This window comes from Puma concolor, chromosome C2 (assembly GCF_028749965.1).
Source record: "Puma concolor isolate L17-30 chromosome C2, mPumCon1.1.hap2, whole genome shotgun sequence".
Classification (NCBI taxonomy): Eukaryota; Metazoa; Chordata; class Mammalia; order Carnivora; family Felidae; genus Puma; species Puma concolor.
Genome location: NC_141675.1, coordinates 24,777,730 through 24,803,034, shown reverse-complemented (window position 1 = coordinate 24,803,034; position 25,305 = coordinate 24,777,730). Strand labels below are relative to the sequence as shown.

The window sequence follows — 25,305 nt, the reverse complement described above, 5'->3', positions numbered from 1 at the left end:
AGCATGTTACTTAGAAATATGGACATAGACACTAAAAAAAGGAAACAAAACCTCAGCTATAGGGGCTGAATACAACTGCTTCTGAAAAGGGGAAATTGGTGACAACTATTTTTCTCTTTAAACTGTGTACATAATTCTGATAAAGATTAAATCACTATAAATTTAAATTTAATTTAAATATTTAAAAAAAAAAAAAAGGAAAAAAGGAAGGAAGGAATCAAGGACCTGAAGCTGCCACAGGAACCCCTGACTGAGGATGTCCCCACCACACTCAACAAGGCTCGGGTACAGTGTTGAGTGATTAGGTGAGGTTTCTGCCAAAGACCCCAGCCGGCACCTCTGGCGTCCTGGGCAGGCCCAGGGCGCAGGTAATATCTGTGTGCCTGGGTGGGCCGGGGCCTGCTTCCTCTCCTGGCAGGAGAATCCGTTTTTACCCTCTTTCTGAATGACGGGAGAATCAGGCTCCAAAGGAGAGACACCCCAGCCCACCCCAGACCTGCTTAAATAGAAGCTCCTTTTCTAAAACCTCTAAGGGATTTGCATGCATGGCAGGGTCGCTTCATTACTGAGTAAAGTGGGATATAAGGTAACTTTCCAAATAAATGAAAGCTTTCATTACCCTTCATTTTAATCCTTTTAATGGAACACTTTGTATAATAGATTCTGTGCATCCCTGCTTCCTTAAATTTGGTTTGCCAGACATAATTTGAACTTTGATGACTGAAGGTCATGTTGAGGAGCATCTGGTATTATCTTGTGGTTTAATGGCGATTCCCCCAGGAGCCTGCATGTCCTGGAGGACCCCACACCTGCTCTGCCTGCTCAGATCTCTTTCCAGTGTTAATGGTTTATTCCATCTATTCCCATGCAGTTCTCACTTCCTGCCGCTAATTTGTACTGTGTCTCCGACTGCCTATTAGTATACTACTCTTTTTTTTGTTTTTTCCCTTTCTAACTTGCTGCTTCTAGTCTGCTGAGCAGTTGGTGTCTCCCCTGTGGCCAACCTTGATGGATTTGTCTCACTAAAAGCTGGTGAGAGCCCGACACATTCCCACGTGGAAAGAATAGGCAGAGCCTCAGGCCACACCTAACATGTCCTGGACTTGATGGCTCAGAGACCTTTTTTATTTTGCAAAGTCCTCAGATCTCAGTGTGTTCTTGGGAGCTGGGGTTACCAGATAAGCAAGCTGTCACCATCCATCACTTGCTCCGTCCAAGACTCACATCGGCGTCTTGCCCAACACAGTAAACATAAAAGCATCTAAAGATTTATTCTGAAAGCACTTGTGTGTGAGAAAGTTTGCAAAAGGAAATCTGGGAGCCTATAACTTTTGTTTTCATTTATGTCAGGATGTTTCTCAGCTGTGTCTGACAGAAGTAAGAGGTTCTGGGGATCCAGAGATCCGTGTTCTTGTGCCCTCTGTTCAACATCTTGCTGTGTGATATTAGGTTAGTCACTACCCCTCTCTGCCTCATCTTTCTCCTTCTGAGTGACATTGGATTATATGATTTCCTCCTGGCCCCATGGGTTCTAAAATGCAGTGACCTAAGATCAATTGTCTAATTAGTCATTTTGGAATGGCCTGGTTACAGTTGAGTTTAAACAAGTAGTCCCATCCGGTGGCATCAGGATAGTTAAATTGCAACCCATCAGCATGAGTTTCAAAGGGGAAAGTTAATGCCTAGCTTTGAAGGTGAAGAGTGACTTCTCTGGCAGTGAGACACAGACCTGCCTGGAGTCAGAGCCCAGAAGTCCCTCAGCATCTGTACTCTTCTTAAAAAACGGGAACTTCCTTCCCCAGGCACTTTAGTTAACTCACAGTTAGTGAAGCCACGGAAAGCCAAGAAGTAGCAGGGTCTTTGGTAGCAGGCCAGTCTGCCCCACCTGCCCTTTTGTTCCCCTGAAAGGTACCTTCATTGCTGATCAGGGAGAGTAGAGAGAATGACCACAAAGGTGACAACGAGGCTAACTCAGGGCAAAAAAAAGAAAAAAAAACCCCTCAAAATAAGTGACTGGTCTCTAAAATCCACTGTATCACCACACCCCTTCCATCTCCTGTACCCATCACCCCGTTCCATTTTGAGATTCCTGCATCAACCATCACACTAATAGTATTTCTCCTAAGTGTGGTCGGAATCTCCTGGGGATGCTTATTTAAAATGCTATTCCTTTGCATCACCCCCAGTATCGAATCTTTGGGGATAGAGCTCAGGAATTTTCAACTGAATGAGCACATTCAGGTTTTCAGAAACTCTCTTTGGAGGGTGGAGCACAGCAGGCCCCCTTTGGGGTTCATGCTCAACTCTGGGCCTCTTTGGCTCTCAAGGGAGAAGAACTGCTCAGACGCAAATGCACACTTGCTCATGGGATTGATTGGCAGCCAAATTGTTTTTCTTCCTAACATACCTTCATTGGGGAAACTTCCCCACAAATGAAGGGGAGGAAATTTGGGGGGATGCTTGACCTTCCTGGAATATCTCTCCTGTGAGCAAATCCCAAAGCTGTGCTTTCTTGTCACCTCTTCCTCCCTCCTTCCTTTATGCACTCACAGTCTCTGAAAGCATCACTTTTTATTTAAATAAGAGCTGTCAGGGTCCTCTCAGCAGATGGTCTGCTGGAGAGGGGTCAGGCTGCTTCAGCTCTGCACTCCCATACAACTATTTTTGTTATTATTCTGTCACACTTGTTTCTCGAAGTTGAGAAGAACCACAATTCAAGTAAAGTCCACAGATAAATCATCTTTCTCAAATACCAGAAATTTATATATATTTGTATAATATATGTATGTACACACACACACACACACACACACACACACACACACACACACACACACACACACCCCCCTACCCCTACCCCTAATAGATATCCTTGGCTCTAAAATAAACAGCCAAAATGATCTCTGAGGCTTTTCCAGCTCTCAAATTTTGTGGTCTGCAAGTCCTATAATATAATATAAATAAGGGATTGTAGTAGATAAAAGTGAACAAATGAATTCTAAGAATGTGTAAACAATATCTAGAGGTAAGTCTTTTAAGAATAAGGAATTTTGGGGTGCCTGGGTGGCTCAGTCGGTTAAGCGTCTGACTTCGGCTCAGGTCATGATCTCATGGTCCGTGAGTTTGAGCCCCGCGTCGGGCTCCGTGCTGACAGCTAAGAGCCTGGAGCCTGTTTCAGATTCTGTGTCTCCCTCTCTCTCTGACCCTCCCCCGTTCATGCTCTGTCTCTCCCTGTATCAAAAATAAATAAATGTTAAAAAAATTTTTTTAAAAGAATAAGGAATTTAAAGCAACTTTAATTAACCTGTATTCTTTCATTACAGGTCAGTCCGTGCCATGTCAAAAATATGTCGATATACATGTTAACATATGAGAGGGAAAGCACACTTATGCATTTATAGAATGTCTTCAATGGCAAGATGTGCTAATTACTTATGAAGATGCAAAAAAAAAAAAAACCAAAACCACAAACAAACAATTAAAGGTCTCTGCTATCATTGAAAGTTATAATCACCACCAAGCATATGGTGTAACTAATAGGTACAAATGAAGTTTGAAGAAAGGAGTAAGCCCAGAAGGTTTCGTTGGTAGGGAAGGAGTTGGGCTTACACCTAGGGGCTTAGGGAATGCAGAATCAATGTAGGGAGAGCAGGGCTTTTTAGTGGGCCAAAGTGGAGGAGGCCTCATTATCAAGATGTGCTTTCTGCACACATGGCATATATTGTCCTGGCTGAAGGAAGATATTTGCTTCAGGAAGCAGGAGAAATTAGGATTGTAAATACAGGTTGCTTCAAATGATGGAAGCCTTTTAATTCAGCTGTGTCTGAATTAAATATTTGGGGTTGACTTTCTAGGCCAGCATTTCTCAAAATTTGATTCAAGGAACGCTGGTCATGCTTGCTGGGCAAAGGACCTCAAATTTTCATAACAAAACTTACTCCCCTTTGGAGATTCTCAGTACACATCAGCATGCTAAATATCCTCCAGTTTCACTCAACATTTCCGGAACGTACATGGTTATAAGCCCTTATTTCAACTTCTGTCCGTGTCTTGAACACTTCAGGAAAGTGCTATAGGTGGTGGGGTAGTAAGTAGTTTAGGACAGGTTTGGTGACTCTCTGAATGACTGTTCTCTGCCCTTTGCCCTCCATGTTCAGACGTCCCTTCCCACAATGGGACGTGGATGCTTGCAATGTCAGCATAGGAGAGAGTTGACTGTGAAGGTCTGTTTCTGGTTTGGTGAGCCTGATCACAGTAGGATGGTGTCTTAGTCTGTTTGTGTTGCTGTAACAGATATCATAGACTGGGCAGTTTATAAGCGACAGAAATTTATGTCTCCCAAGTCTAGAGGCTGGGAAGTCTAAGGTTATGGTGGCAGCAGATTTCATATGGTGGTGAGTGAGCACCCACTTCCTGGTTCATAGATGGCACCTTCTTTCTGTGTCTTCAACGTGGTGAGAGGGTCTAGGGAACTCTCTGGGGTCCCTTTTCTAAAGACACTAATCTCATTCATGAACGCTCCACCTTCGTGACCTAAGCACCTCCCCAAAACTCCATTTCCTAATACCATCATGCTGAGCATTAGAATTGCAAAGTATAAATTTGGAGGGGGAAGCAGACATTCAGACCATAGTAGATGGTCAGATGGAAATAGCTAATAACTTGTTGAAGCAACTGCATTGAAGCTTGGGATGGAGTCAGGCTTACAGATAGAATCAGTGTCATCCCAATGGAAGCATTACTTGTTGGACTAGTTCTGTAAGGAAAAAAGGGTTGGGAGGAAATACTGAAAATCCTGAGAGATGATTATGAATCTGTAATTCAGAACTGGTGGTTTTACTTTAACCTCAGGTCATAAAAGCATTCCTGATACCATATAGTTTACTTACTGTGTTTTCTTACAACCCGAATATAAACTCCTTGAGGGCAGGAGCTTAGTCATCACGTAGCACGAACGCCAACAGCGGTGCCTGGTACTCGGCAAACATATGTTGAATTGAACTGAACATTGAGTGCTGCATTTATCTGTTAATTCTTTTATTCACCAGACATTTATGAGGTCCTTACTCCCAGTGTGACAAGAGCTGGGACCCTACTTCCCTTCCCCCAGGGGGGCTCCAGGTGGAATGTCAGGACACAGGCGTGTGAAGAGAGCCCCGCTGCACAGCACACTTTCTATAGAACAGGAGTTGAGTCCAGCAAGTGATGTGTCTGGGAACAAGGCAGGTGGGGACAGGAATTCAGGCAGGGAGAAAAGCACACACAGGAAGGCCCATCGGCTGTGGCCGTGACAAAGATGGGAGCAGCAAATGAAGCTGGAGGTGCAGGCAGGAAACAACACAAACCCAGAAACTTTAACATAACATTCGACGACAACAACAACAACAAAACTTGATATAAATAGACTGCATGAAAAGAATTCTATAGGGCAGAAACTATCAGGAGCAAAGTTGCAACAAGAACTACGAACTGAGAAACAATGTTAGCCGTACATATCAGAAAGGGCTCATCTCCCTAATATGTAAGGAACCCCTAAAATCAGTAAGAAAAAGGCCAGCAGCCCTATATTCTTCAAAAAGAATATGGACACAGTTTACAGTAAGAGAATTCAAAAGACTAAAACAAAATGAAAAGATGTTCAACCTCATTCATCAAAGGTGCAAACCTGTTCCAAAAGGTCTAAGTCCCTGCCTTCATGAAGCTGAAATCTAGTTGTGGAAGACAGAAAATAAACAAAAAGCAAATAAATAAAACATTGGCTGTCAGGCAGCAGTGAGTGTTTTTGGAAACAATGAGGCAGAGTGCCCAGAGTATGCAGAGGGCGGCTCTTGTAAATCTAGTGCTCCCGGAAGACCTCAGTTACTTGTGATGGAGCCGTGATGGGAGGTAGAGGGCAAGCCTTCCAAACATTTGGAAAAGGGATGCTCCCAGAAAGAGGGGCTACAGAGACAGAGGCCTGGGTGTGAGAGCTGATGTGTCAGAGCAGGAATTAGTAGACCAGTGTGGCTGCAGGACACGGAGGGGCGGGGAGGGGGTTGGGTAGGAGCCAGCGTTAACAATGAGCCAGAGTTAACAGTAGGCCAGACACAGGGGCTGGCTTTGTTCTCAGTGAGATGAGAGGTCTTTCCCTGGTCTGAGCAGTGGAATGGCTGCAGCAGATCACTTGAGGACAGGGCAAGGCTGCTATAGCAGTGGCTGGAAGACCATTCAGGAGGCTTTTGCAACAATCCAGCCCACCCTCTGGTTGTGGTTTGACAGGTGGTGGTTGGGGTGGAAGTGGTGCGAAATGGTTACATTCTGGATATTCAGCTGTATCTGGATATGTCAGGATTTATGGTAGGTTGGTTGTGGCTTAGGAGGGAAGAAAGGGAAATCAGTATGACTGCAGGATTTGGGGCTTGAAGGGGGAACATTACTCTTCACTGAGGTGGAGGGGATTGGGGAGAAGAGGCTCGAGAGGGAAGGTCAGGGACTTGGTTTAGCCATGTTAAGTTTGATATGCCTAGTTGGAAAGTTCAGGTGAGAGGGCTAGACTGGAGGTAGTGAGTTTGAAATCCATAAGCGCAAAGATGGTCTTTTATACATGGAGACTGACATCGTCTAAGAAGTGACTGTGGATAGAGAAGACGGAGCCCTGGCCCTCCAATATTTAGATGTCAGGGAGGAGATGTGGAGGACCAGGCACAGCAAGTCAGGATGCAGCCAGGCGGTAGGAGGAGAGAACTGTGATCTTCTGAAAGATGAGTAAATAAGGTATTTCAAGGAGATGCCACTTTTCATGCATCAGATCCAAATGTTTGTATCCAAGACCACAAAGTTACATCACACATGAGTCATGATGGATTGGTGAGGATATAGGGGAAACTGATATCTGTCACAATGTTGGGGGGGGGGGTGCGGTCCATGCCTAGGGAGGACCATATGGCAGTAAATTTCAGATTTACAAGGTACGTACACTTTGAACCAGCAATTCCATTTTTTCAGAGTTTATTCTACAGATATGGTCACCTACGTGGGGAAGGACAATATGTAAATAATTTTCTTTGCAATACTGAAATCAAGCTAAATGTTATACCCTAAGCATTCAGTAGGAGGCCCTTGTTTAATACATTCTGATAGATCCATAAAATGGAACATTATGCTACCATAAGAAAGTAGAAAAAAAATATAAGCTTGTGTATGTACATTCACCTACACACACACACACACACACACACACACACTACATATATACACGTATATAAGGAAGATCTTATATATACATATAGGTTAAATATATATATCATGTACATTGTTTTCAAAGGGAAGGCAAACTGTGCTATTTGCTAATATTTGTTTTAAAGGGCCGGGTAGAAGAATAGGGTTCTGTGTGCTTGTGAGTGCATCACTCTGTCTGGGTGGATACCTAAGGTCGGGTAACAGCACTTGCCTGGTGGGAGGGGAGCAAGGAGACTGGGGGGTGGGAAAAGAAAAGATAATTCTCTGTATATGAGTTTATACTTTTTAAATTGCTGAGCCATATGACTATATTATTTATTCAAAAATTTAGCTAAGAAGAGATATAAAAAGCAAGGGAGGCAGGGCTGTCCCTGTGATGAGGCCTGATGTGTTATGGTGATTGTGCCAAACTGTGGTAGAGGGGAAGGATCCAACTTAGAGTGGCAATCCAGACAAAGATGTCCTAGGTATAAAAAAAAAAAAAAGAAAGAAAGAAAGAAAAAGAAACTAATCTTTGAGCTTGACGGGGATGAAGAGGCCTTTTTACACCTCAGCGAAATGAAATGGGGAAGGTCTACATCCTGGCTCCTGTGACCCCACCCCAAGTGCATCATGTGGCCATGTGTTTAGGATGGTGGCATGGCACTTGCATTCCACAAAGGACTGAAAGTTATGCAACTTCCTCTCACCTCGATTTACCCAGATGGAGCATGCTGGCAGAGGAAGGAAAACCTCCCTCATGCAATCCATTCACAAATTGTACTGCTGTGGATTTGGCATTCCGGGATCTTGTCATCCATCTGGGTTTCATGGATATATTTAAGAGACCTGGTTTATCTCTTCCACCTCATGTGGAACGGGATTTAACAGCTCAAAAATCCATCTTAAAATAATTTGGCTTTTGTTAATGCCAAGATTGGAAAGAAGGCCAAGAAAAAGAGACTACCAACTGGAACTGTATGAAAAATAATTAGGCATTTCCGTGTCTCCATGGGGATTATGGTGTAAACGCCCACGTGTCAGCAGCGCATACAAACTTCAGACCCCTGGGATTTTGGGACAGAGCGTATAGTTTACAAAGGCTGTGATTTTTAACAGGTGCTGTATGCAAATTAGTTGGAAAAATAATCCGATAACTGTATTTTGTTTTCAAGATACTCTGATGTTGTGCCACAAGACACGTGCAGACTGTGTTATGTTAAGGTACTTTTAATACTGTTGATAAATCATTGTCTTGAATGAGGTCCCAAATGGGACCTGTGTTATATGGGATTCCATCTTCCAGGAAATATCTCACTACACCCGATTTGGGAAATTTGAAATAAAATATAAATACATATTTCTTTTGTCACCGTTGGGCAGATTTTACCCTTTGCTTGTGGCTGGTTTCTATTTTCAACATATGAAAAATATTTTTGCACTGGATATGTTTGTGATAAAAGAGCATTTTAGGGCAGCAAATAAATTTTTGGTTGAAAAAACTAATCTTTATATAAGCTTAAGATCAATATGTCTCTCTTATGAGCATTTTTTAAAATTACATTCATTTCTAAAAATATTTAGCCTTGTGCTACATGGTGTATTTTAGATTCATATCATTTAGATTGGTAGAGAAAATCCCAACCAGAATGTTTGAAAGGTCATTCTGCTTTCTGTTTGGCAAGAAGAAATGGCGTTCACTTAGATCGAACAGGAAATGATGCCATGTTTTTGACCAAGTCTCCTTTTCTTTCTGAGCAAAAGCCTCTTTCTTCATATCTTTATATTTCTTGCATATATCATATTTTTTTTAATTTTAATTTTATTTTTATGGCTGTTTGGTTTTCATCTATGTTCATCTGTGGTGGGCAGGAAACTCAGTAACAAGTTCCACAATATTCCATTCTTTGCAGTTGTACTAATGTGCTTAGTTAATTTAATTATATCATCCTGGAAAATTTATCGTCAGTTATTCATTTTCACAAAACATGATACTTAATCTGTCAGCTTTACATTTTATTTTTGGTCATTAAGCTTTAAGCCCCTCCAAAAAGAAAGTCTTTAAAATATTTAGGTTGTAAGGTATTTTGTAATAATAACTGGAAAATTATGTGAAACCAATAGCTACAAATAAAAAAAAATACATTAGCTGTTTATATTTTCAAGAGATGACATGGGAAGAAGTGACAGCTTTCCAAAATGTAGTTCTTTATGTAAAAAACAAATCATATAATTTGTGTGGCCATACCAATTTTGAAAATTGAATATTAAATTTTAGGATTTAATTGAAGGATTAAATGATTTGTGCAGTCCCCACCATGGATGCATGGCCCTGTTCTTTGTGCACATGGCCTTTGTCTTCCATTCCCTTAGATCAGAACCAAACTAAATTCTCATAGAAATTTATGGGTTTCCATTTGTTCTTCCTCTGCTGTTTGATGACCAACTATTCATTTCCTAAATTCTCAAGTTCATTACCACCAAGGAATTTGAGCAGATTTTCTTCTTGGTTAACATTCCTAAAGAAAAATAACTCACATCTTTTCTATGGGAACAGAAACTTGAGGTCATGGAGTCTGGAACCTAATTGCAGGTTCTTTGGCACAGAGTAGCCAAGGCTTAAAGACAATCCTCTTGGCAAAAGAGCAGTCACAGCAGGCCAGCCAGCTCTGTGCATGAGATACGACCATTTGATGCTCTCTGGACATCATGTCCCCTAGGCATTGGTCTGTGTTTCCATGTACTTCACTGGATTTGTGTAACATATGCTCACAGCCTTCAAACTTTACTGCCTTTAAACACACCGTGTATTTTGACTGTTAAATAATGTAGCCCATTGCAGTTGTGTAGCGTGTCATACTTTTCAAAGGGCGATTTACCTAGGTAGTATTGGTTTTCAAGTGAAGTTGACTAAAACTTAGAAAGATTCTCCTTCCTTTGGCCAGAATTAACTGTTACCTCTTGTCTTGCTTGGGTGGCAACATCCTGGTAGAATCAAGAAACCCGGTCTCCTTCCCCTACCTTAATAGGTGCCCCACATGTTGTAAATGTTAGCCAGACCATGCTTTCTTTGAGGCTTTTGTGATGCCATTTAGTATAAATCAGATGAGTAAATGGGACATTACTAATTGAAAAAATACAAGATAATGTGAACAACTACACATGGGTCTAAAATATGCAAATTGATGATAAAAATGGTGGCAGAGTATTTGGCAAATACTGGAAACATACAGAGAAATACAATTTGCTCCCAAAACAAAACAAAACAAAACAAAACAAAACAAGGCCACTTCTTATTCCCTCATTATTATCGGCCTTGTTTCTGTTTTTGAACCTGAAGATTGTTTTCACAGTGGGAATTCTTGTCACTAAGCAGTGGTAGCGAGGCAATCAAGAACCTGTGACCTGTGCCTGCCTGGGAGCTAAGTCCACCAGCAATGCTCAGGCCGCAGAAGCTGAGGGCCGTGTTTTGTAAGATTATTAGAACTCTCTGGTCTTAAATCCTCAAACTCTCTTGTCTTAAATCTGCAGATTAGAAACCTCCAAATATTGATTTTGCAGATAGTCACAAAAGAAATTTTTTCAGGATCAATAAAATTCCAATTATTTTCAGAAGCTACAGTTTTGTTTTTGTTTTTTGTTTGTTTGTTTGTTTTGTTTTACCTACAGTTCATCAATGAGACATACTGTGTTTTGGAGCTGGAAAGCCCTCTATTTCAGCCCCTAATGCCCCAGGTAAAGGCACAGTTTCCACAGAAAGCCGGCTTGGGGCACATCTCCCCCCAGCCCTGATAGGGCTGTGCATGGGGATAGCCCTCAGTGGTGGTGTCTCCTGAGGGAATGACAGCTGAAGCTGGTTTGGGTGGTTCTCATACATCTTCTTATCCTTTCTACGAAATCATGAAGGCTTCTCCACTGAAGCCAAAAGCCTGCTGTGAGGGCTGCTTCTAAGCACTCCATCTATGTAAATGAGCAGTGCCCTCCCCAGAGTGGAGGGACTTTCACTCTAAAATACCAGTAATATGGACAGGCAGATAAAAGACACTGCTAATTGGTAAACAAGGAACATACAAATATATTGACTGTTTACTTTGTATAATTGCATGTCAGTTTGGCAAATAGTGTAGTTAATAAGGCAGGACATAGAAGTAAACTCTGTAGGTAGAACAGCTACGGGAAGTGGCCAGGTCTTGTTTCTAAACAAGGTCATAGTTGGTGCAGACAGCCTGAGACCCAGCCCGCACCCTCGGATGCAGTTGAGCTGCGCTGGCTGCTGGCATGTTCTGCGTCCCGGGCTCTGTCTGGTACATGTCTGTGGAGCACAGTTGAGCAGATAGCCTCTCTCTGACCAGAGTCCAGCGTTCTTATTACTTCATTTAGAATACTAAGGCTAGCCGAGATAAAGAACAGGAGATGATGAAGGACTCCCTGTCCACCTTGTTAAGTAACTTTCCAGCGTAATTAATTGTTCACAATTTTATAGTAGGTTTGAGGGCAGTCAGCTCTCCTGTGGGACGTATCTATTATCTTCTCATTTACTATCCAGTCGCTTAAGTGAGAACACAGAATGGACTTCCTCATGTTTTTGGAAATTTTAATTTCTTTGATTTTTTGTATTTTTAGTTTATTTTGTAAGATTAAACAATCTAGTCTTAAATTACCAGTTGTTTGTAACTTGTTCTGTAAAATTTTACAATCTAATACGTAGACCTGATATGCCTACTAAATCTCCTGTGCCCAGGGTGTGTTTCCTAGTACAGAAATCCTACCCTGATGGTGTTCCTACAGACTTTATTTTGGCATTGATTTACAAAGCAACGATTGTTAGGTGTTCTCACATCATTTTGATGCCGTTGTCCCTTTTGCTATAGTGATGCAGCTGAACTCAGCCATTGTGTTCCAGAACAAAACTGTCAACACTTCTTTATGAAAGAGATATCAATGAGTTGACAATATAAGCACTAGTTCCCTTCCCTCGGTTTACTCCACATATTTGTAGAAATCTGTAGTTTTTTACAGAACGATCAGTAATGGGTTTACAGATTTAAGTAATGGGTTTTAATAGGGCTCAACACAGCATATAGTCAAATGACCTACACTTGGTTTGTAATCAATAAATGTTATTCTCTGACCGATTAGTGTTGTTACTTGGAGCCTCAAGAATTACTTCCATTATCTAAAATGATGAGACCTTTTATATACAGTCATTACAAAAAAAAAAAAAAATGGCTGGACCAGTCGTTAAAAAAAGAAGAAAAAAAAAGGGAGAGTCTTGACTGTGGTGCCTGCCACATCTCTCATGTGCCCTCCACCCTCCCTCCCCATCTTCCTTCCTTCAGGATAGATGGAGTCAGCAGTATCACAGTTGTTAAGTTTTCTGAAATGCCCTCGAACACCTGCTGCACGTGTGTCTGTCTTCCTCATGACCTGCAGAGTCTCAGTGTCATCTCCCTCTCCTCCGAACCTGGTTTTCCTTGCAGTGATCTCCAGCCCTCTTCTTTTTTTTTTAATTTAAATTTCAATTTTTAAAAAACGTTTCCTTATGTATTTTGAGACAGAGAGAGAGAGTGCATGCATGCAAGTGGGGGAAGGGCAGAGAGAGAGGATGGATCTCAAGCAGGCTCCATGCTGTCAACCCAGAGCCAAAAGCAGGGCTTAAACTCTCGAACCGTGAGATCACGACCGGAGCCAAAATCACGAGATGGACACTCAACCCACTGAGCCACCCAGATGCCCCATCGCCAGCCCTCTTGCATGGAAATCTTCTGGGGTACTTGCTAAGAACGTCTGGGTCTGGGCCTACCCCAGACCTTCTGACTAGGATCCTGGGGGAGATGCAGAGACTCTGCGTTTTATTTATTTATTTAAAAAAATTTTTTTTAACGTTTTATTTATTTTTGAGACAGGGAGAGACAGAGCATGAACGGGGGAGGGTCAGAGAGAGGGAGACACAGAATCGGAAGCAGGCTCCAGGCTCTGAGCCATCAGCCCAGAGCCCGACGCGGGGCTCGAACTCACGGACCACGAGATCGTGACCTGAGCCGAAGTCGGCCGCTTAACCGACTGAGCCACCCAGGCGCCCCAAGACTCTGCATTAAACACGCACCTCCGGTGACTGCCTTGTACTAAAGTTTGGGACCCGCTCCCTAGCATGTACGTGACTGCTCTGTGAAGACTGCCCTGAGATTCTCTTACAGAATCCCCTCTACCTCTCATCACAGTCTCTCTAACAATGGAGGCCGCCCATTCTCCAGATTACTGTGAAAGTGTCCTCTGCCCGGCTCCATCCAACTGCAGTCATACATACACACCAGCTCTTTGCCTACCCAGGGCTCTTCTCCACGCCTCCTTAACATCCTGTCTTCACTCCCATAGTGGGAGCTCCCAATCTCCACCACCTGCCTCTAGCTCCTACCCCAACTCCCCTCAAACTATAATTAAAGAAAAGGAGTTTTACTTTTTAAAAATATTTGTTCATTTTTGAGAGAGAGAGAGAGAGGCAGAGAGGGAGGGAGACACAGAATCCGAAGCAGGCTCCAGGCTCTGAGCTGTCAGCACAGAGTCTGACGCAGGCTGAACCCACAAACCGTGAGATCATGACCTGAGCCAAAGTCAGAGGTTTAACTGACTGAGCCACCCAGGCGCCTCTAGAAAAAGAGTTTTAAAACAAAAACAACTTGACTTCCTTGTGGGGGTTGGGGGGGGGAGTGGGAGAGGTGGTAAATTAGTCTTAAAAGTTTGGCTTATTTGATTTTAATCGATGACTTTAAGTCTCACTCTGCTCTTTAGACAGAATGGTACAACTTCCAGATGGAGAAGAGATAGTGCTTTTATTTTTCTCAATAAGAAACTTTGTCCTTTGGGCTAATGTTTCTTTGCTGAAAATAATTTGGAAAATAGGGAGAAAGTTACTTAACATCTAACCCAGACAAGTTCTTTATACTCAATGTTGATGTAAAGAACTAAAAGACCTCCTGTGACATGTTAAAATAGATTTCCTGATAATTTAATATCAAGGGAATAAATGCAGTTTGCATCTAATATAATTAGATTTCCTTGTTATATATGGACTGACCCACTTCAAATGCATAATCTCATTTGCTCTCCCTCTGTATTCCCTTAGAACTAGGTCAGTGCATGTGCATAAGCCCTTACAGTGCTCTACCTCACGGAGTAATTATTGGGTACACGTAACCGTAGCCTGAGCTCATGTCAAGAGTAGGGACTCTTGATTGGAAATAACTCATGGTAGTTGGAAGACAAACCAGTATTCAAATTCTTCTTTCCCATTTCCTTAGGAAAGTGCTATATAGCCTCTCTCCAAGTTTCCTATATAATGTTCGTAAAGCACCTGGACAGATGCCTTTTGTTTCTCTCAGTTGTGTGCCCTTAGTCCGTGCTCTGGGCTTTGCACGTCACAGGGAAGCAGTGAAGGGTACAGTCATGTTGTATGGGCCAAGGTCAGAATCCTTTGATTTCCTTAAATAAAATCAACATATGCTTTGAATCAGTGGATTAGCAGAATGTTTGCAAAGATCAGTCTATAAGTTACGAATATCAGAAGACTTTTTAAAGAAACCATTGTGTGATGCAGGCAAATATATAATGAATCAATATTTCAAATAATGAAATAAGTAACAGTGGGACTGATAATCTTGGTCGCTTTTTAAAGCTTCAAGTTTTGTATATATATTTTTTCTTTTTGCCAGGTTTTATATTTTTAACATAATTTTTCCAGTTTCAACTTAATCACTTTCTTGTGCACATTTTTAAAAGAACTTCATTAATAATACAGTTCCTTATGGACTTTTATTGGACTGTTGATATTTCCAGAGGGGAGAGATAAGAGGGAACTGTATAGTCTCACTTTTCAATGAAATATGAACTTTTTAGACAGCAGGCATGTATTTAACTACCTTTAGTTCTGTAAATGTTTCCCTGTTTCTTCCTTATCAGTATCATCTTTTATTATTTTGACTGTTTCTTCCTTGAGTCCTCAGTCCTTCTCAAGACAGCCTATGCTTTGTGAGCCAGGTCACCAGCATTATGGTGGAGGGGGTTTAGTTGATCAAGTCGGGATGTTCTCAGGTACCATCATGGCAAAGAGAAGTTGGAGAAAAGGAGAGAGGTCAGTGTGGTAGTTTCCTAGACGATGTAATGAATTTTACTGTTCTTTCTTGAAACCAGTTATGTTCTTAAGCCTTATTAGCAGGATAGGAATTACAGCTGTTGTTCCTATTCGGTGAGGGGGACAAAAAGAAAAAAGACTAATAAAAAATTGGCAGCTTACCGTATTTATCCTATGTGTCAGCTTTTGCTTCCTATTTAAAGACACTAAGATAAAGTTGCTGTCAATCACAGTATAAAGAGTTCTTTGAAATGGTGTTGCATAGGAAGGGTGTTAGCAATTGGAATGCCCAACTGAACAGTAACCATGCACAAAGGAACAGAGGAAATGCCTTGTACAGATTATGACTGCTCCTCCACATCGTTTGTAACAACAAATGCTTTCAAAACAACCCAATGTCCGGCGGTAGGGGACTGGTGAAGTAAATGCTGGTTCATCCCCTCAAGGAGTCCACGTAGCTGTTAAGAAAAAAGAGTGAAGATGAGCTGTACACATGGACATAGAGTGATCTCCACTCTGTACTTACATGAGGAAAAAAACAAAAACCAAGATGTAGAACAGTGTCCTTCTGAAGAGTGTACAGAAAACAAAACCAAGTACAGAAATTTCTTGTGCAAGAAAGGAAAGGCCGTGGATACGTGTACACAGTTGATTGTATTTTCAAGGGGAACAATGACAGGAGAAGGGTATATTAAAAACTACCAAAAAATGTGGAGGGGGAGGGAGGGATCAGGGTACAGGACACCAGAAGGAAGCAAGACTTACCTGAGCTCTTTGATACGAGGTTTGGCTTTGGAATCATGTAGTCTTTTTAATTTTTATTAATGTTTATTTATTTTTGAGAGAGGGAGTGCCTGCGAGTGAGCAGGGGAGGGACAGAGAGAGGGAGACAGAGGATCCAAAGCAGGCTCTGCACTGACAGCAGTGAGACTGATGCAGGGCTCAAATTCACAAACCATGAGATCATGACCTGAGCTGAAGTCAAGAGATGGATGCTTAACTGACTAAGCCACCGAGGCACCCCTGGGATCATGTAGGTTTGACATAATCATAAAACAAATTACATCCAAAAAAGCACTGCCCCACCACACACACAGAGAATGAAAAATACAAAAGCCAAATGAACCTAACTCGAGTTTGTTAGTCACATAACGACGTGGAGAAAAGAATTATTCTGACTAACCTTAGAACACAATATTCTTACTGTACATTCTCAGTGAGGTACTCCCTGAGGACCCCTCCCCCAGCAAATGCTGGTTTTGCTGTTAAGAGTTCTGTTGATGTGGTTAGAAATTAGGGTTTTCCACCTAGGAGATACAACATAAGCATCAAATTTTTAAAAATATGTAAAAACCTCATACACTTATATTTGAATTAGAAGTATTAGCAGGATCTTATTCTTCCCTCTTTTTTTTTTTAAAAAAAAAAAAGGTGTCTGAGATCAGTCCAATGAAAAGACCTAGAAAACAATGAAAACTCAGTAAAAATGGGCACTCCTACTACCCAGATTGTGGTCTTTAAGTATCATTCCAACTAAAAGTATCTAGAGGTCCTTGGAGAAATGCCTGGCTCTAGGTCTGAGGTGGAAAATGTATTTGGTAAAGTCTAGAACATCTTGTGCCAAAAGGCTAATTAGTCATTTCAAAAGGACATAGGTACCAGTCTGAAGGGTCCCCATTGGGCAGAGGTGGGATAATTGACTGCAGATTACTATGTAAAATTCTGTGAGTTGTAATGATATTAAGCCAGCAAAGACACCGTCATGCTATTCCTGCATTATTGCATTGTTGCTGCATAGGGAGCCTCTGACACTATTTTGAATGACAGTAGGGAGTATTCATTTGATTATGTCAATTATGTTAAAGAGTCATAATGTAAATGTAGAGTTAGAGGTCAGGGTCTTTCTCCCCATCTTCTCCCTTTTACAATAGGCTTGGTAACTGACCTCCGATTGACTCACTGTTGACGGAAATACATTACTTTGTATTCATTTCATCTCCAGCTGCCAACTTTGTGTCCTCAGCAGAGCTTAAATCTGCACTCTGAGGCTCCAAATACCTGGGTTCTGGTGCTCTCCCTCTTGCTACGTCCACAGCCTTCCATCTCTCACCTTTGCTAAACCTCAGATTCCTCATCTCTAAAATAGGACTGAGAATAATCATATGTGCCCCATTCCCCCTTCAAAACCATGAAGAATGACTGTTGCTGACCTCTAAGATGCCTTCTGCCTTGTTTAAGACCATGAGTTTTTTTCAGTGTTTCCCCTCTATCACATTCCTTTTTTTTTTTTTTAATTTTTTTGTTAGTTTATTTATATTTCATTTAGAGAAAGAACACAAGCAGGGGAGGGGCAGAGAGAGGGAGAGAGAGGATCCCAAGCAGGCTCTGCACCATCAGCACAGAGCCTGATGTGGGGCTCGAACTCAAGAACCTTGAGATCATGACCTGAGCTGAGATCAAGAGCCAGACGTTTAACCGACTGAGCCACCCAGACGACCCAATGATCACATTCTTAAATAGGCACGTTTATGAAAATCCACTGGGGATCGGAATTCTTTCACTAGAGATTGGAAAAATAAGTGTTGCCAGCTCCTCCCCACGGGTTGGATGGGGAAGTAAGTAAACTACTCTGTTTCTTTCAGCCATGGAATTCCATGAACATTTGCACAGCATCGGCACCAAGGAAGGTTTGAAGGAACGAAAACTACAAAAAGCAGTGGAGAGCTTTACCTGGAATATCACCATCCTAAAGGTACGTGGCCAAGCTGTTTCTGATGCTGGTGATTTTGCAGTCTTTCTCAGCATGTTTCTTCCTTTCAGTGTAGCATGTCCTGCATTGTGCAGTATCATCCACTGAGGCCATAGCACGGTCACAGCAATCCAGGGAGAACTCGGCCCTCTGGAGAGCCTACAGGCACGACAGCTGGCCAGTGCTGCTCGGAGAGAGAACATGGGACTGTCATGGCTGGCACGTTGTGGATTCTGATAGGAAGGGAAAGGACCTTGAGTTCTGTCCTTGAAGCATTGTCAAGTTTATACATGTCAGTTGCTATATGTGAAATAGAAAATATGATTACAGAGGAATGATTGGGAATTTAGATTCTAATGACTCAAATGCCATTTAACACTTTCAAGTATAATCACAGCCTTAATATTAATATGATCCCAGGACAAAAAGAGGAAAGAATTGTGTGGGGCATAATTAAAAGAAATATGTAAAGGAATTGCCATTTGAAAGAAATTTTCCTTCAAGGGAGAAGCCATCTGTATCAATCTGTTTTCCTTCCTTCCTTCCTTCCTTCCTTCCTTCCTTCCTTCCTTGCTTCCGTGCTTCCTTCCTTCCTTCCTAACTCAACATGACCATTTAAAATTTTTAAATTATTTTTTATTATAAAATTAGTACATTATCATTGTTGAAACTGTCAAAATAAAACAAGCCAAGATGAACATACTCACACCGTTCAGAGGCAATTGCCACTGGCCTTTTTGCTGTACATTCTCCCTGTCTTTTTCTCTATGCTGGGCATAATAGGACATTGGAACTTTTTTGAATTTTGTCTCAGTGGTCTTTACTTTTCTTCTCCTCTGTGTTTGGGAGCTTGATAATCATAACACAGACACATTATTTCACTCTGGATCTTGGATAGCTAAATGTAAAATCATTCTCTGGTATTCACCCTTCTAACTTTGTGCTCCCTTGAAGTCAAAACTGTAAAGACGTTATCACAGCTGCCCCTTTTAATTTCCTTGTTTCCCCTGAAGTTAAAAGATTCATTCCTGCAGCTGACAACAGTTTTCTGATTTAATAAAAAGTCACCCTTGCAAAACTAGCCAACTTGCATTTTCTCACGTTAAACCTCTACTCATTTTTATAATTAAAATCATTTTCTTGACTTCTTAAAATACTTCCCATCCTTCACATGGGCTTTTTTTTTTTTTTTTGTAATCTCTCAATCTTCTGCTTAGAAGTTAATTTTGATAGTTTACAGTTAAGTAAAAAGCAGATATAAGAATTTACAATGAAAAGGAATTTGGCTTTATAACTTGCTGACTCACTCCCACCCAGAGGTGTGGGTACACTACAGATTTCCTGCAAATCTCAAGGGAAAAGTAGCACAATTGTTTAAGCCCTGTGAGAGACCAAGTGCTCATTTTCTTTATTATAGGCAAAAACAGACTTAGGAACCAAACTCCCACCTGTCAAGTGTCCTAGCTACTCGTTTGTGGTCTAGGAACCAGAAACCTGGGTATCACCTGGGAGCTTGTTCAAAATGCAGACTCCCAGGACCCACCCCAGATCTCCTGATTGCACATCTACAAATCTGTGTTTTTACAAGATCCCAAGGGGTTCTCATGCGCATGAAAGTCTGAGACGCTCTTGGCTAAGAGCCATGGAAAATGGGAGCTGGGCGCACATATTAATGAAAAACAGCCGACATAAAGTAATACAGCAGATTTTAGAAATCAGTAATTGAACCAAATAGCTACACTGAGGAAACCTATTTTCTTTGGAATTATGTCCAGGAGAGAGAATTAACACTTCAGACTTATGTTCATATGGAAAGTAATGTGTAGGACAGGGTAATCGATCTTTTAAAAATTTCCAGCATATTTGCTGTAGATGGTGTTCGAATGTGGTAGAACCTGGGCGAGGAACGGGGAAGAACTGGAGAGATCTGTGTGTCACTTCCGTATAATGGAAGGGCTTTTTCCATTCCTGGATGTTTTACAAGTTTTAACTTTGTTTAGGGGAGTCAGTGCCCCCTTGGACTTGAGTTTGGGTCTGAGTTGAGCTACTAGCCTTTTCCTGACAGGAGGGAATCGGATCCTTTGGGTTCCTCTGACCGTGTGTTTTTTGTTGTGACCTTGGTGAGGTGGCAGCCCTCCAGGGCTATGTGTGGTGGGCGAGAGGCCGCAGTGCCCTCCTGGGGGACACAGAAGCTTGGGGAAGGTTTCAGATGATACTGGTTAGGGAGAGAAAAGGAGAAAGATGACAAGAAGACATGCTGAAGGAGCCCTGCGGCTGTGAGGCCTGACAGGAATTTCCTCGGGTGCTTAAATGTAGTCTCCTGAGCTCCCCCTCGGAATCTGGATCAGAATCTCTAGAGGTAGAGTGCAGGAATCTGCTTGTTTAACAAGTTCCTTAGGGTGATTCTGAGGCACCCTAGAAAAATGGAATACCTCTGCTCTGGAATGAAATCCAAAGCACCTTCAACCACTAATTTGAACAAGAAGGTAGGCAGGGCGGCAAGGCATCCTGGGACATAGGACTTTCATGTGAAAATCGGGGCAAAGCAGGAATGCTTGGTCCTGCCATAAATTCTTTTCATCTAAGGACATTCATCCCTATTTTTATGGGTTTTTTGGCTTCCTTTGTTTAGTTTTTCAATTTTCAGAATTGCTTTAGAATACAGAAATGAACAAAGAAGAAATGTCAGCTGTCATCACCACACCCAGAGATATCTACTGTTGACACCTTGGCACATTTACTTCCAATCATTTTTTATTTTGAATAAAAATCATTCATTTGTTTTTGAAAATGCATCTTCATTATACAGAACTTTTTTAATGTAGAAAAGATAGAAGTTTTAAAATGACTCCAAACCCTCTGAGAAATAGCTATTACTAAATGTAGGTGACCTTATTTAGCAACCATTTTATTTGCATATGGATGGATGGAGATACATTTTATTGATTCTGAGTCATCCTTCTTTTTTTATTTTCGAGATCAAAAATCTTTGAAATTGGTATGTATCTTCTAGTCCATGGCATCCGTGCATTGCATCCTAGTTAAATTGGCAGTGATTTTCTTTCTTAGTGGTACATCTGACAAGAGCTACTGTCTCACGTATTATGAAATAAGGTACGCCAGTAGATAGGATCCTACTGTAACTGCTCTTCTGAAATTTTTTTAAAAATTACTTTCACTTTTCTTTATTTAACAGAAGAAAAGAAGCTAAATGAATTACTAACAAGTTTTACTGTGAGAGATATTTATTTCCTATGAAATATGGAAAGATTATGAAAAATGTTAGTAGGAGTCATTTTGTCGGGTTTTTGTTTTTTTTTAAGCTACACATTTCAATTATGAGGTCGGTTGGTTGATCTGCTATGAAAAATGAGAGTATCTACCCACTAATATTTCTAGGTGAGGACTTAGGCATGCTGTTATTTTTCCATTTTCCAGTTTTAAATATTCCCATTTTGGCCCCAAGACGATGATTACCATGTTGTTTGGTATAAGTTCAATATTTAAATTAGCTTACTGTCACCACCATCCATAGCCTGAGGAAAGGACAGAGAAGAGAGAAATCTCAGCTGGGGTCACTGACAGTCTTTGGATTCTTGGACCCAGCTTTCTCAGAGTTTGTAAATGTCACGTTCTAAGGTCTCTGCTGCATAATTGGGAGAGGGTGTAATCCATTTCCACAGGTTTCTGATTGCTCTTTAATTCAGAAGCCTGCCCTCAAGACCTCACTTCCCTTAGATAGTCAGCATCCTTCCCTTTTCTTGATCAACTTTATCGAGGTACAATTTACATAAGATAAAATTCCCCCTTTTGAACTGCACAACTCAACGAATTTTGATAAATGTATATTGTCATGCAACCCCACCACAATGATGACAGAGCATTTCCATCACCCCCAAAATTCCCTCATGCCTCTTTGCAGAAAACTCCCTCCCTCACCAACCACTGACCTGATTTCTGTCTATCGTTTCACCTGCTCCAGATTGTTGTATAAATGGGAGTTATGTAGTATGTAGTCTTTATGCCTGGCCTCTTTCGTGTAACATAATGCTTTTGATATTCATCCAAGGGAAGGTGTGTTTCAGCAATCCATTCCTTTTTTTTTTTTTTTTTTTTTTTTTTTTTGACGAACAACATTCTATTTTATGGGTGTGTTACTCTTTGTTTATACATTCACTGGTTGATGTACGTTTGGGCCGTTTCTAGCCTCTAACTGTTGTGAGTAGAGCTGCAGTGAACACTCACATGCAGGTCTTTGTGTGGACATACTCTTATTTTACTGGCTAAACACCTGTGAGTGCAGTTACTGGATCATATGGTAAGTGCGTGCCAGACTTTGTAAGAAATTGCCAAGCTGCTTTCTAAACTGTTCCATTTAGCACTCCCCCCAACAGTGTTCTGAGAGTTCCCATTATTCTACATCCATGTCAACATTTGCTATTGTCAGTTTAGCCAGCCTAGTAAATGCAGAGAGGTTGGGCATCTTTTGTTTAGATTTTTCTCTCTCTTTTTCTTAGACTTTTAGAAGAATTATGATGGGCCTCAGTCTGGTTTTCTTCATGTTTCTTCTGCTTAGGGTTTGTTGAGATGCTTCTATATGTTAAAGAATAAGATTTCTTCTATATGTGGAAATTTCCATCAAATTTGGGAAAATTTTTAGTCATTTTTTCTTTAAATCTTTTTTTCAGTCTTACCCTTTCTCTCTTCCTTCTGTAACTCCTATTATACATGTATACTGCTTGATATTTTCCCAAAAGTGACAGATCCACTATTCATTTCTTTTTAGGTCTTTTTTCTTTTCTTTTCTTTTCTTTTCTTTTCTTTTCTTTTCTTTTCTTTTCTTTTCTTTTCTTTCCTTTCCTTTCCTTTCCTTTCCTTTCCTTTCCTTTTCTTTTCTTTTCTTAAAAAAATAGTTTCCATTGTTTCTACATCTTCAACCAATATTGCTGTATCTTCTACAGTGTCTACTCTGCCGTTAATCCCATCCAGCTTCCCACTTCTCTCCTTTTGGTGCTCATGATACCCTTCATCTTCCCGAACCAGATATTGACAGTAGCTGTTTAAGAGCCCCACTGCTCCACCCTGTACATCCCAGCTGTTTAGCTTCCCTGAACCCCAAACTCCATCCCCTTGGCTTGGTGGGGCTGCCAGGCTCTGCCTTCCTGCACTGCAGCCTGGAACCCCTCCACACAGGGAGCTGGACCCCCATTTGTATCTCTTCCATCAGGGCGCACTGTGTTGCACTGTCAGAACATCATTGTTCAATATACTGTGTCCAGTTTTCTATGTGTGTCAGTCCGATTCCTCACTTGTCCTGCGTTACCTCTTTCTTCTTACCCTCCGTCCCATCACCTTTTCTGTTGCATCAAGCAGAAGTAAACAAAAAGGACTGGGCACCTGTGCAGCTCAGTTGGTTAAGTGGCTGACTTCAGCTCAGGTCATGGCTCGCCATTCCCAGGTTCGAGCCCCGAGTTGAGCTCTGTGCTGACAGCTTGGAGCCTGGAGCCCATTTTGGATTCTGTGTCTCTGCCTCTGCCCCTCCCCCACTTGTGCTCTGTCTCTCTCTCTCTCAAAAATGAATAAACATGAAAAAAAATTGTTTTTAAGAAATAAAAGAAAAGGGCACTCAGTTTGTGTCTTTGCAGTTTGACTGGGCTCTTAAAAGTTTCAGGACTTCTAAGAATTGCCACTATGAATTCTGAGTTTCAGAAGTTTGTTAAATTATGTCATACCCCTTCGTTTGTTTGTTTGTTGCTTGTGTTGTGTGTGTGTGTGCGCGTGTGTGTTTGTGTGTGTGTGTGTGTGTGTTTGCCAATTTTACTATTTTTTGCTCATTTCACCAGAAATGTGGGAAGGTTATCCTGTTAATATTTTCCCCCCACCAGCTTAATTAAGAGGTTTCTCTCCCTTTATTTTTCATTTGCTAAACGCTCACTGTACTGGTGATAATTTTTATTGCTTCTATTTATTACCATTCCTAAGATGGTAGAATCTCATGGTAGAAGAGCCCTGCTTTAATTGCTCTGTTTTGGTTGTAAGAGGCAGAACTCCTGCAGGCCAGCTCACAGAGGAGGAGCGAGAGGTGCTGGCCTTGGGGAGGACTGTGAAAGGACAGGGAGCTCTGGGACCGGAAGCCGTGCTCCAGCCTCACAGGAGTAAAGGGCAGCCAGGAAGCCCAGCAGCACCCGGGGCAGCTCTTCCCCAGGGGCCGATGGTCTTCTCTCTGTCCTTCTCCCTCTGCTCACTCATGTTTCTGTTGCCCTGTGACTTACTGTGGTCTTGGTTTGACCCCGCCTGTACCTTAGAAGGTTTTATTCCAAGTTCTCAATCTGTTTGTATTTCCTAGTTCAAATTCCAAGGAGAGGAAATCTGATCGGCTGGTCCTACCCTTTCCTTTCACATCCAGACCTGCGGTCCTAAAGGTATAAGCCTCCTCTCGTATTAAGTTCTCCTTGGATCAGGTTCTCTACCTGCTTCAATCCACTGTGCTCAGGAAGGCACTGTCCCATAGCACAAAATACGGCCACCTTGACTGGCTGTTTCAGTTCTCTGTTGCCATAGAACAAACCATGACAAAAATAGTGGCTTAAAACAACAGCTTCTTATTTGACATGATTCTGTGGGCTAGCTGTGCTCAGCCGGGTGGTGTTTCTGCTCCCCGTGGTGTTGGTTTGGTTCAGCTGGGAGGTCAGCTGGGCCTGGAGCAGCCAAGAAGGCTCCACTCACGTGGCTGGCATGTCACCAGGGATGGCTAGAATGGCTGGGTCCCCCTCTTCTTGATCTCTCCCTTTCTCTGCATGGCCCATCGTCATTCAGTAGTCCAGCCCCAGCTTCCTTATATTGCTATGAGATTCCAAGAAAACAAAAGGAGAAGCTGCCAGGCTTCTTAAGACCACTTCCTCCATGTTACTGAGCAAAGGAAATCAATTCCAGCCCACATTCAAGGGAGGGGGAAGTGGACTCCGCCTCTTAGTGGATGGAGTAGCATGCCTGGACAGAGATGAAGGGAATTTTGGCACCTGCCTTTGCAGATAGTCTACCACAGTGGCAGAACCTGCCAATGACGCATTTTCCCTTAGAAGGGTATAGGATACACTGTGAGGCTTGGCCACACAACCCCATAAAGTCATCAAACCCACCTTCCTGCTGCTCCCACCAGATTGGCAGCCTGCTCCACTGTCATGCGATCTTAGTTTTGTTCTGTCATACAGTATATGGAATTTTATCTCTC

General features: G+C 41.8%; 1 protein-coding gene across 3 annotated transcripts in view; it reads left to right on the top strand.

Annotated features, from left to right (window-relative positions):
• The window catches only part of PLCL2 (phospholipase C like 2), a 191,588-nt gene that overhangs the window by 154,350 nt on the left and 11,933 nt on the right, over window positions 1-25,305 (top strand). For all 3 annotated transcript variants that reach the window (XM_086674234.1, XM_086674235.1, XM_025914052.2), the window contains one exon: window positions 17,968-18,077. In XM_086674234.1, the coding sequence (XP_086530360.1) occupies window positions 17,968-18,077 (110 nt within the window). The remainder of the gene's footprint in view (window positions 1-17,967; window positions 18,078-25,305) is intronic.